General features: G+C 54.2%; 1 protein-coding gene across 2 annotated transcripts; it reads right to left on the bottom strand.

The window, feature by feature from the left end:
* Positions 1 to 1,975: 1,975 nt before the first annotated feature.
* Positions 1,976 to 10,695, bottom strand: LOC119099267 (collagen alpha-1(XV) chain). 2 transcript variants are annotated; one of them, XM_037222389.1, is made up of 7 exons: positions 10,635 to 10,695; positions 6,961 to 7,076; positions 6,201 to 6,293; positions 5,845 to 5,967; positions 4,200 to 4,394; positions 3,654 to 3,769; positions 1,976 to 3,235 (listed from the first exon to the last, which is right to left on the bottom strand). In XM_037222389.1, the coding sequence occupies exons 2-7, from the start codon at positions 6,967 to 6,969 to the stop codon at positions 2,941 to 2,943; spliced, it is 831 nt and encodes a 276-aa protein (XP_037078284.1). In that variant the 5' UTR covers positions 6,970 to 7,076; positions 10,635 to 10,695; the 3' UTR covers positions 1,976 to 2,940. The 2 variants fall into 2 exon arrangements, with proteins under 2 accessions (XP_037078284.1, XP_037078283.1); XM_037222388.1 differs by lacking the exon at positions 10,635 to 10,695 and adding an exon at positions 10,048 to 10,234.
* Positions 10,696 to 12,239: the final 1,544 nt, after the last annotated feature.

Below are 12,239 nucleotides of genomic sequence, written 5' to 3'. Positions count from 1 at the left end.
TTTGGATGTGTCGCAGATATCTGGTGTTCACCGGCACTGCAGGAAAAATAAGCGTTTCTTGTAATGCCGGCGTTTCATGCAACTTCCATAACCCCACTATCATTGTGCAATCTGACTGCAAGCCTTAGGCGCTGCTTGGAGTGCCCACGAGGAGGCGGACGCTCCCCAAAGTCAGAGTAATTACGCTGTTTGGAACTGGGTGAAGCGACAGGTTCAAACATTCATCTCTCCAAGCTGACAGGACTAACTAAAAAAGCTCGAAATAAGCGGGACATTCGTTTTGTAGCTCAAGATAAGCAACGCTCGAAGACGATGATTAAAGACAACGTGCCTCTTTTTTAACAAGTTCGCTCGTGTGTGGCCAACAGTCATCGCCATTCGTCTTTCTGCTTGTTGACGCAGGACGTGCCATTGTGACATCTAAGCGTGCTCATTACGAGCGGTGCAGTAGCACTTGTGCATGGTGCTACACTGTTTCGAACCTGCCAAACACGCGCACGTGGTGAACCTCCGTCGTGAAACGAAGGCTGCTCAAGAGAGGCCTCCGCAAGCCCCTGTTTTCCTGATTGCTGTTCGGCGGCTACTTCCGCATGCACAGACATGTGGCACTTCCTTCATGATCTACTCAGAACTGACCGCGCACTTGAAACGACTGAGAACTTATGGTTGACGCGTAATCAGGTAGAGCGGTTAGTTTTATGCTTTGAGGAGAAAGTGCGGTGGACAACAGTAATCGTGCATTGGAACATCAAACGTAAGCGGCCCATTCCAACATAATTTTGCCCCGTCTTGTCATACTTTGCTTGAAACGTCTCCAAAACTTTTCTGGCGTTTCACGAAATGCTTTGAAATGATAATATCTGCCCGGCAAAAAGTGCAGTAACGGCGCTTACGGTAACCATCACGACTTATTGGACATTTGAAGATGCGCTTACTATTTCCAGTCAGCTAGCGTGAAAAGGATGATTTTAGGAAGGCTACATGCAACGCTGGCATTGCGTGAAACACCTAGATTTTTCCTGACTATGCAAAACGCCTGCAACATGCGCGTGGGGTCCCGCTCCTCCTCCTCCTCCTCCTCCTCTCCCCCCTCTCTCTCTTTCTGTCTCTCTCGTGACAACCCTCCTCTCTTGAGCATGTTCAAAAACGCATTATAGACTAGCCTGGCGGATGCCCGTACCCAGTTGCCGGCCGCACGCCGAAGCCTTCGAGATAATCGTCAATGGCGCATTGGGTCAGACACGGGTGTCAGCTGAGTTGATCCCCTGTCTTGTTATGTGAATCGATTGAGCAAATTTAAAGCGAATTTATAAGGCAAACATGCAAACATTTAACGGGGCTGTGTAAGATTTATTCCGTCTGCGAATATTTGCATTTTGATTGACTTAAGATTATGAGTCGCGTTTGGGGTGCGGCTTAACAGTCTTGAAAGAATACATTAGGATTGCGGGTGTATACGTGGAGCATCCTGAAGTGCCGTGGCGTACAGTTCCGTGACCGCAGTGGATGGTAATAACACCAAAGAGTTGTCACCACGCTGACTGTTGCGTGACTCGTCCCAGTGACGCATTGCTTTGAATGACACAATTCACTCCTTCGCGCTGATTGTGTAATGGCTTCGTGTTGAGGTTGTGTGTCTGCTTGCTTCTCTTGCTTTCACACAAGTTCTCCGCAGTACACGCTTGCACTAATAAGGCATTACTATATACTATGCCATTAGCTTGTTCAATAAAGAGTAGCAAAGAACGGTTTTCGCTTAGTGACACATTAAATGAGTAAGCTTCACTTTGCATCAATAATTTGAAAAATGTAAAACTGATAGATGAAACGGAAGAACAGCCTTTCTTATACACATATGTGTACTTGCCTGGACTTACAAAATTCAGCTCACAATTGTTGTATTTTGCGTCTTGAAGACTAGTGCCCTGACACTTAGCGTGCACGTATTTCAGGACCATGCAAATCCAGAAACAGATACATTTGACTACGTTTATTTCTCACAAAACATCAAAGCGAAGCCGATCTCCCTATACAGCAATGTGGAAAGAACGCACACAATTACAGGTCTAATTCGAATACATACATAGCTATTATTGAAAATGGAAGAACTGCCACACGACCGCAGGGCTAGGGTTTGTTTTACACACTGTTCTCAAAACTCGCGGAGAAAAAAGGATTGGGGTCATCAAATATTCGTTTAAAAAGTGCTAATTCTGTGAGAGGCCCTAGCTGCCGTAGGTAGAAGGCCGGCCAGCTCGTCACATTTTCACCGAAATGTTAAAATTTACAAAACAAACTACACTGGACTAGCGTGATAAGTTTGGCACAAGCAGAAAACCATTAGCATCGCATTGACCAAGTTGTAACTAAAACAAGCCGTAAGCTAACCAAAGCATCTCGTCAAAGCTCTTGCTTTCAATAAGACTAATTAAGCCTTAAATCATACTTAAGTTCAACTAAAAGCGTTATGAATTATCACAAAATGGAAACACGTGATAAAAATTGACAACACCTCTCAAACCGAGGCATTCCGCTGCCCAAGCAAGCAATGCACGCGGATAAAACATATCACGTGTCCAGAACCGATGGAATGATGTCCCGTAGACGCACCTCCGAAAAGAAGATGATTATTGACAAACACTGGCAGTGATTGTGCTCACAGGGCCTCGCATAGAAATCGCTGACCGCGGCGCGAAATGCCCGGAAAAAATTAAGAAGTTCTCATCCTCAGCGGTGCTTATTGCCTGTGGCCGCCCCGCGTCAAGTCCACAAATCCAAGCACACGGCGGGTGCGCACCCGCTAGACGGACAGCAGAACAGAGAGCAGAACGCACCAAACGGCGCGGCGCCGACACGAAAACAACAACAACTCCGGCGGTGGCCGGCGTATCACGTCTCTGGGCCGGCCGGGCGGCAGCAGCGGCCGGGGGACCGGGTCGCCTACTCGGCTTGTTCCGAGTCCAGCTGCTGCAGCAGCTCGGCGTACTGCTCGGGGCTCATCAGCACGTCGCTGTCGACGCTGCGCCGCCGCCGCCGCCGCATGTTGCCCACCTCGACGCAGAGCACGATGAAGCGGTTGTTACAGGCGTAAGTTTCCTGTTCGAGCAGCCGGCTGTGGAACAGACTGCTGGCCATGCCGACCTTGTCAGCAGAAGAGGAGTGCCAGGCGTCGCAGTAATTGTCTAGGTCGCGCTCACCGCGCTCGGTGGCACCGTGCCAGACGATCTTCTGCGGCCTGGGGGTGCACGTCGAGCATGGTCAGAGGGCATGTCTGCAGTGACGCCGCTGGCAGCGCTGCTGACTGGGCAGATAGCGGCCAGGGACTGCAGGGCTCTGGTCATGGCGACGAGGCAGGCTAAGCAGCAGATACTGAGCTGACAAACACACACCAGAGACTGTGACCATTGTAACGTCATACACAGCTCGGTCATTGCATGAGACTCGATCAGTGCAGGTCCCAGGAGTACCACTTCACCGAATCATGACCGTTATCAACCTACAACCTAACACAACACAAGAGTGACAGTACCAACATGCCAGACAAAGGCACGGGACGTCGACAGCACGACTCAAAGCCTTATCTTGCCAATGTTTTCGTGGCCTCACAACGCAGACACTTTTTCGGGATTTGTGCACACTAAAGCCCATCTTACCACAACGCATCCTGTAACACGTCCTTCCCGTCAAAGCTGTAGACCGTTGGTCTTTGCGCGAACACTCCTCCGTCTCCCTTATATATGCTCTTCCAGCTCTCAAATAGGAGATCACCCTGGCGAGACAAGAGCGGTCGGGTTAGATTACCGCAATAAATGTCGTACATTAAAACAAAGTTAACTTTTCTTTATGCATCCATCACACGTCCCCCCCCCCCTTTCCAGCATCTACCTAAAAGAGTCTCCGCATAAGCACAGCCCCCATAATGAACGCCTTGTTCACCATTAGGTCGGCCTCCTCGCGCCACAACCAACCGCTGACCGAGTTGTCTGGCGAAGGCGCGTCGGCTCGTCATAAGGGGCCCGTCTGCTGAGGTTCAGCCACTGAGGCTAGACGTCGCTTGCCTCTCGCCCTGGCAGGGGGGCAGGGCACCGCGCGGAATCGAACCCGTGACCTCTAAAAGCACAGACGCGCAGCTTAACCCCCTCACCATCTACACTATCGCGGGTCACGGTCCGCCCGTAATCCCCGCCCCGCCCTCTGACCTTAATGTTGACCACGGGCAGGGTGCGGTCCTCGGTGCGCACGATACTGTCCAGGTTCTGCGTGCGGGACGAGAGCAGCGCGCGGAACGTGCTGTGGAGATTGGAGCGGCGGGCCTGCCGGTAGCACTCGTAGTCGAAGCCCCGCAGGCCCATCTTGTCGCCGTGGTGAGGCTCATTCAGCGCCGCCAGACGCAGCTGTGCACAGCAGAGGCAGGGAGTGGTCACGATTCGCACAGCGCCGCCAGGCGCAGCTGTGCACAGCAGAGGCCGGGAATGGTTATAACTCGCGCAGCACCGCCAGACGCAACTCTGCAGCGAGTCGGCAGGGAAGGGTCACAGAGCTGTGCACAAGAACCATGGGGCAGCTGGAAATGGTCACACAACTCTGCGCAGAGGCATGAGGTAAGGTGGGGCCGTCACATCCTGCCCAGTGGATAAAACAAAACGGTGAAATATCAGAAGGTTCACGAAACCAGATTGTTCATAATTCCCTTCGCCATGCACGATATGGGAGGATACAGCAAACGTCCTGGGGTTTAATGCGTAATACCTCGCTAACTATGGGTATGTTGTCCCTCTGAGGAGCCAGGTCCTTTTACCAGCTGTTTCATTTTCGGCACTGCTCGGGGGCCGATTTTTAATAGCCGCAGGCAAAAATTCCACCTCAAGTAGGTAGTTTTGCCCAAGAATAATCATTGTGTAAAAATGGCATGCCCATGACACCGAACGCAACGGTGTGATAACCGTACTCGACCAATTCAAACTATATGTAGCGGAATTCGCACTCTTTGTGTTACGTAAGGATGCCATAAGAACAAAATTAACATAAATGAATGACTTTCAAAGATATGTTGATGACGTATGGGAGCCATAGGGGCCAAATTTACTTAAAACGATGGCTTCCACAAATGTCGTCACCACTTATTCTAATTCAACATTATCATATAACATCCATGCATGTGTATCCATCACGAGGGTTTGATAGTGAACTTATTGAGGGATACCCAGCCTAAGCTCGGGGCACTTACCATGTGCGGATAGCGCTGGGAGAAAACAAAACAACGACGTTAGAAACAGTGTCGCACAATATTCAGCGCATAGCGGACCTTCAGCTTTATATGCTAGTTTTCAGCCACCCCGTTCCAAGGCCGTGAATGTTCACACCGATCAGTTACACCGAGTGCGTCACAACTCCTTCATGCTTGTGAAGGTGGTAAATTCCACGAGCAGTCGTCCTGCCAGCAGTTCGCTGGCACACACACCATCCCTGGAGCCAGAGCATCTCGGTCCACTGTTCGCTGGCACACACACATCCCTGGAGCCAAGGTCTCCCGGTCCACGGTTGGCACGCACACCATCTCTGGAGCCAGAGTCTCCGGTCCACGGTCAGCACGCACACAATCCTCGGAGTCAGTCTCCCGGTCCACGGTCGGCACGCACACCATACCCGGAGCCAAAGTCTCTCGGTCCACTGTTATCCGACACACACACCATCCCTGAAGCCAGAGTCTCCCGGTCCACGGTCGGCACGCACAACATCCCTGGACCCAAAGCCTCATGGTCCATGGCCGCCACGCACACCGCCCCCGGAGCCAGAGCCTCTCGGTGCACGGTCGGCCCCCTCCCTCGCCTCACTCCCACTCACCCTGGGGCCGTCCACCTGCGAGACGAGGTTGCCGGACTCGAAGGGGGGCGGCGATCTGTGCTCAGCCGTCTGCGCAGTGGTGGTGGGTGGCTCTGTCGGTTTATGATCCACCACGGAGCCCAGCTGTGCAAAGGTACGGCAGGTGTTACAGAGTCGGTCTGCGCACCGACAGAGTACACAACAGGTTCACAGACCCCAGCTCCGCCCACGTAGACGGCTGGATGGAGGTCAACTTTGCACAAACACAGTCCCCGCACAACAAAATTGAAAAAGTTTTTCCAATACTGAATCCAAAATGTCGGAAGTCCATAATTCCAATGCAGACGAGGTGGTCGCAGCGAACCGAGGTTACGTACCGACACGTATTGCCAGCCTGCGCTGACGCGGACCAGCAGGGCCTCCTCGTCCATCACGAACGCCAGCGTGCCCACCGGGCTGACCTCGGAACGCTGTCAGGTCACACGACGCAGGTCACACACCGACATACACATCACGCACTGATTTCGCACCTTTGCCAGGTCACTGCCTGGGTCGGGTCGGGTCGCACAATGTTGACGAGTGATTAAATATTAAAACGGAAGGGATGATGCATCTACAGATGAGGTTCGCACCAAGTGGCTTTGAGATTGGCAACGCATGACAATATGGTCACATCTGCTTTCAAGTTCTAGCGTCTAGTGGAGACGGGTTCCGCGTTTAATTGATCACCACATCGGCTGGACGATGGAGGATAATCCTTCAAAACATGATGCACAATACATAAAAGATCGTTGTGTTTTTTAAGAACGCAGTTAGCCACGGTAGCTTGGCGCTCAACGTGTATTTCGCAAGTATTTGTGGTTTAGTCCCTAAAATGTACTATGCATGATGTACGCGTCGTGTCGGCGAGTCAGATGGAACTCGGACGAACAATCCTGGTGTGAAACCTGGGGAGATATCATATGGCTGTGGTCGAGAACAGGTGACAAGGAGCGTGGATAGGTCGCACAAGGCGTGGCAAGGCCGTATGGTGGTAACGTGGTGAGCAGCTGCCCCGGCGCAGCGACTGACGCTGCTGACCGAGCCGGCCCGTGATGTGGCCTTCTGTCGCGCCCGTGATGCAGAGAAGCGACCGACCTTCAGCATGGCCTCCTTGTTGGGGAAGGTGACGGCGCCGGGAACGATCTGGGGCGAGGCCGCCTGCTGCCCGCCGCGGCCGCCGTAGCCCGACTCTCCAGGCGGTCCTGCCGGTCCTGCAGAGCGGCACGGGGTCTGAACACCGCGGACCGGCACAGGGCCAGCACACCGCGGACCGGCACAGGGTCAGCATACCGGGGATCGGCGCAGGGTCAGAATACCGGGGACCGGCACAGGGCCAGCACACCGCGGACCGGCACAGGGTCAGCACACCGCGGACCGGCACAGGGTCAGCACACCGCGGACCGGCACTGGGTCAGCACAGTGAGAAACGGCGCGAGTCAGCATATCAGGGACCTGCACAGGGTACGGTCACGGCCGACCGCACTGCTTCACATACGCGGTCACTGATTAAAACACAGCTGGTCTGGCCCTGCTGGTGATTTGGAGGATGTAAGGGTATTTCAAGGCGTTGGTGATGAGCAACGTGCAAAATCCAGAGGGAGACATAAGGTGCCAAGATAGCAGTTCTTTTCAGCGACAGTATAGGTACCTTATCTCGAGCTCCACTGTTTTGCAACGAACAAGAGCACAACTGGTAGCACACGCAACTAGCACATACTCGAAATGACTGACAGATACCAAGATACAGATGAGCCACAGGTTCCAGCCCTCTCCGTAATATCATGCATGAGTTAAAAGCTACCGCTCTACGTCAATTCACCGCATCTGCAATCGTGTTCACGTCTTCTTTTACCAGCGCGCGTCCACACGATGCCTATCCAGTGCCCAATCAACACACCCAGAACAAAAAACACGACGCAAGCAAGGAACGCCATCTTTCTTGCAGGTACTTTTCGCCGCGCTGTCTTCGTTTGAAACGCGTTTAAACGCACACATGGAACGCGACAGGTGCTGGCAAAAGGCATGGATCGTATTTACAGCCAACACTTAAGAACATTCAACTCTGATATCACTTCTCTCTGTTGCATGCAACGACGAACAGTACCGACACCTCCGCGTCCGTACCGGGATGGCCGGACATGTCAGAGGGGACGGAACCACTCGCGCATGGTGATGGGAAGCCGTTCAGGCACACTCCACGCAAGCGAGATCGGGTCTCTTTAAGCACATCTGTAGACTATCAAAACTTATTCATTTGAATAATCTAGGTTCATGTTGGTGCCACATTCACTGCAAACGCTAGACTTGCACCTTACCTCTTCTCCTGCCGCCTGTAGGGACACAGAAAGAAGCTGAAGCTGAACCCGTGACCCGGTGTGACAGAATTACACATGAGAAGATGGGTCAGCACATGTCACAGGAGCAACATTTATAAGCTATTATTTAGGCCGTGATACGCAGCTTGCGCACATCATTCGGCTCACAATAAGGACAAGGGATATATTTGAGTGTGTCGTAATCTTTTAGTGGCCCTTCCTTCTTACCATCACAACGCACTGACATTATTCTGATCTCAAACACGCAGACCAGTGCTACCTTTAAAAAACAGTACTGTATTTATATAATACGCTAACTGCAGTCCGCATGGGATCCAGCTTTTGCAGGCAGACGGTTTTAGGGAACACTTCAGATAGCACAAACAACAAAGAGTACGCATGCATGACAACTCTTTCGATCACGCATAATGCGACGGAGAGCGCTTCGCCATGTCCCTCAACAAAGCGAAACGAGGGCGGCATGAAAGATGATAACGGCGCTACCCATTGATGTGCGCAAATATTACGTTTGTGGATCGATGAAGTACCGTGATCACCATCACACTTGTTCGCGGCCTTCCCCGCCGTTTGAATGAAAATATCCACGCGTATTACTTCATGTCTGAATGTAAAACGCACTCAGACACGTGAGAAGACATTCTCCCTACTTTAAACGAAAATACCCACATGCAATACTTCATGCTTGAATATGCCATTCATTGGACACGTAAGAAAGCATTCGGAATTGTCATGTACCATGGTGACAGTTAGGGAGCAGTCGAAAACATGCTGAGTTGGCAATATGTGTAACTGCACATGTCAACGCGCATGGGAAACAGGCCATCTTGGTTCATAAGTGTAAATGTTTAGCTTCATGCAACACCGCGGGCTCACTCAGGCCTGGTGGCAAAAACAAACAAAGGAAGGGGGCGATATTGGCATGAGGTGTGAGGCCCTCCCGACCCAACGTCAGGGCTGGACGGGCGGGGAGGAGGGGAGGTTGGGGGGGGGGGGGGGACAATCCCTGGGAGCCACTTCACACTGCGCCAGCTAACGGTGCGAATGACCCTGACAAAGACACATCGTTCGGTCAACGTGAACCCAATGCTGGCCGCTTTACTGGCTCCGCGAGAGAGAAGCCCGCATCGGTCCCTTGAAACGGCGTACGTCTGTGCTGAACGGACCACCGCAAGCTACCAGCGACGAGCCGGCAAGGGGTGACTCCCGCCATGGTGCCAACCATCACTGATGAGCACCTCCCAACAGACAGGACGCGGCTTGCCTTCGCGGGACCCGTGCCAGACTTGGCGGCGTTGAGCCAGCACCCCGGTCACCGAAGCGCGATGCATCACGGGCGCGGCGCGTGGTCCAAACCTTACGGCGCCAGTGAATGGCCGTGTTTGGAGGACAAGTGTTTCGGATTTAGTCGAAATAATGACGTTATTGCGCTAAATCGAGTAATCTGCCGACAACTTGTCCTGAGTTGTTCAAAGTGGTGCAATACCAGGAACGTTTTCACATTTGGAGATAGTCTTAGCCTAATTGGAAGCTTCCTCTACATGAGCAAGGGGCGAAGCCGCTCCTGTAGATAACGCCGACCAGCTGAGAGGCGCCGGTTCTCCAGTTACAGTCTGGCAGAGAGGATGGAGACCTGCTCCCCGTCACTACCAGGGCTCGTATGCGCTTTTGGTGTTGGCGGGGGGGGGGGGGGGGGGAGGGGAGCCATGGTTGCAATCACGACCAAGCACGCGCAGGAGTTGTAGGTGGTGTGAGTCGGGGGTGGGGACTGCTTCGCTCAACACCAGGGCGTCTAGGTGCCCGGGGGGGGGGGGGGGGAGGTTCAATCACAACCACTGTCTAAACCTACCGCTGCCCAGCTGCAGACGGAGCTCCGTGATAGAGTTGGTGGGACGCCTTCTCATCCCTTTGTGAAGCGCACAATCACAATCAGTGGTGTCGCTCACCGAATCATTGTTAGTGACGTCAATTGTTATCGCCACATCACCACTGAGGTCATGCTCCATCACATCGTTAACAGTGGCGCCACAGCGTCACCATCCAACCATTCAGCGTCAGCGACGGGTGAGAGCAGCATCAACGCCGCCGCTACTTACAATGCCATCAACGCAAAACCACATGGTCTCACACTCAGCATGGACTAATTCAGGACATGCGTCACTGGACGCACACACCATGGCGCTGACAGTAGCCAACAAAGCTCGTATAAACGGCCTCCTGCCAACGCTCAGAGGCCAACATTCCCGTCGCCGTCTGCCTGCACGCGTGGCCGCCGCCGCAGCGAGGCGGCGAGCGGCGCGCCCGTACACGTGCGCCATCTGCACCGAAGCAGCGCGTCATCGCAGCGGCTCGTCGGCGCGGCGATGGCAGCACAGCCGCGGGACGGGACGGGACGGAACGGGACGGGACGGGACAGACGGGACGGACGGAACGTACCTGGCAGACCGATGCCGGGCCGGCCGGGTGACCCCACCTGGCTCCGTCCCGCCGGACCGGGCGGGCCGGGGGGCCTGGCTCGCCGACGATGGAGAGGCCTGGGCTGCCGACGTCGTCGCCCTGCCCGGCAGCCGGCCGACAGCGGTCAGCGCAGGTCACAGACGGGGGCGGTGAATCATTCCACGTTCAGTCAGGGCCCCGAGGCGATGGCGCCAGCTCACGGGCCTCGTGATCGGCCGGCCCTGTCGCCATCAGCTGTGCTTGAACATGCTAAACAATACTCGGCTGCTGTCTCATGAAAAGAGCAAAGATACGACATGATAGGGCATTCATCCCGGCCGCACCCAATTGTTATGATGGCTGGCAGACCACTACACCTCAGCACGGGCACAGGAACTTCCAACCGTGCATTTGTCAGCGCTGATGCGGTACCTTGGGGCCTGCAGGTCCCGACGGCCCCGGCACCGGTATGTACATGCCTCCCTTGCCGTTTGAACTGTCCTCACAGCCACACACCTGCCCGAACAGAGTCATACAGGTCAGCGATCATCAGAACCCTGAACTGCCTCCCTCCCCCTTACAAACACCTGAATGGATTACTGCAAGCGGATATGAACGTGGCCCAGACTGAGGTTGATCAGGTTCGTCTACACACAGTTCGGAAGTTATCTTTTGCTATCGTAAGCTCTTATGGTTATTTGCTGTCCAAAGGACGTCTAAACAATGCATAACCTTACCTTTGATAAAACTGCGTATCTTACACATCCACCAAAAACGCTGGGAAGCTGGAGTGCAAACGTGTTTTAAGATACAACATTCTGGAATCTAGGGGGCTAAGCATATTGTCCAAGAGACAGATGAGAGGCTAAATCCCTTCGCAACGACATGAAGATGAAGCGGCGGCGTCATTCCCTGAGCAGCATTCGGACGTCGTCGTGGCGCCGAAGCTGCCCGTGTCCGCCACTGTAGCGGGATCGACTCACCCCCGGCTCTCCCTTGGCGCCGGGGACACCAACACCCTTCTCTCCGCGGCGACCCTGTCAACGGTCCAGCCGGGTCAGCCGACAGCGGACAGGCACGTCAACACACGGCCGGGTCAGCCGACAGCGGACAAACGCGTCAACACACGGCCGGCGTCAGCCGACAGCAGACCAACACGTCAACACACGGCCGGCGTCACGCCGACAACGAACCGGCGCGTCAACACACGGCCGGCGTCACGCCGACAACGAACCGGCGCGTCAACACACGGCCGGCGTCACGCCGACAACGGACCGGCGCGTCAACACACGGCCGGCGTCAGCCGACAGCAGATCAACGCGTCAACACACGGCCGGCGTCAGCCGACAGCAGACCAACGCGTCAACACACGGCCGGCGTCACGCAGACAACGAACCGGCGCGTCAACACACGGCCGGCGTCACGCCGACAACGAACCGGCGCGTCAATACACGGCCGGCGTCACGCCGACAACGGACCGGCGCGTCAACACACGGCCGGCGTCACGTTGTCTGCACTGGGCTATCAGAGTATCAGCACGGCGACAAGACATCCGTGCACAAAATATCTCAAGGTCCAATCAATGTCCTGCTAATTTAGTACATC

This window comes from Pollicipes pollicipes, unplaced genomic scaffold, assembly GCF_011947565.3.
Source record: "Pollicipes pollicipes isolate AB1234 unplaced genomic scaffold, Ppol_2.1 Scaffold_4740;HRSCAF=5597_pilon_pilon_pilon, whole genome shotgun sequence".
In the NCBI taxonomy this organism is placed as follows: domain Eukaryota; kingdom Metazoa; phylum Arthropoda; class Thecostraca; order Pollicipedomorpha; family Pollicipedidae; genus Pollicipes; species Pollicipes pollicipes.
This window is presented reverse-complemented; position numbering and strand designations above follow the sequence as displayed.

Bases quoted from the DNA above. Each gene is read 5' to 3' on its own strand.
- LOC119099267 (XM_037222388.1), bottom strand. From the start codon at position 10,204: ATGGAGCATGACCTCAGTGGTGATGTGGCGATAACAATTGACGTCACT. The intron at 7,077-10,047 runs GTAGGTTTAGAC...GCCGCTCTGCAG, and splicing joins CCGTCTGCAGCTGGGCAGCG to GACCGGCAGGACCGCCTGGA. The intron at 3,236-3,653 runs GTAAGATGGGCT...GTGCACCCCCAG, and splicing joins GTGTTACAGGATGCGTTGTG to GCCGCAGAAGATCGTCTGGC.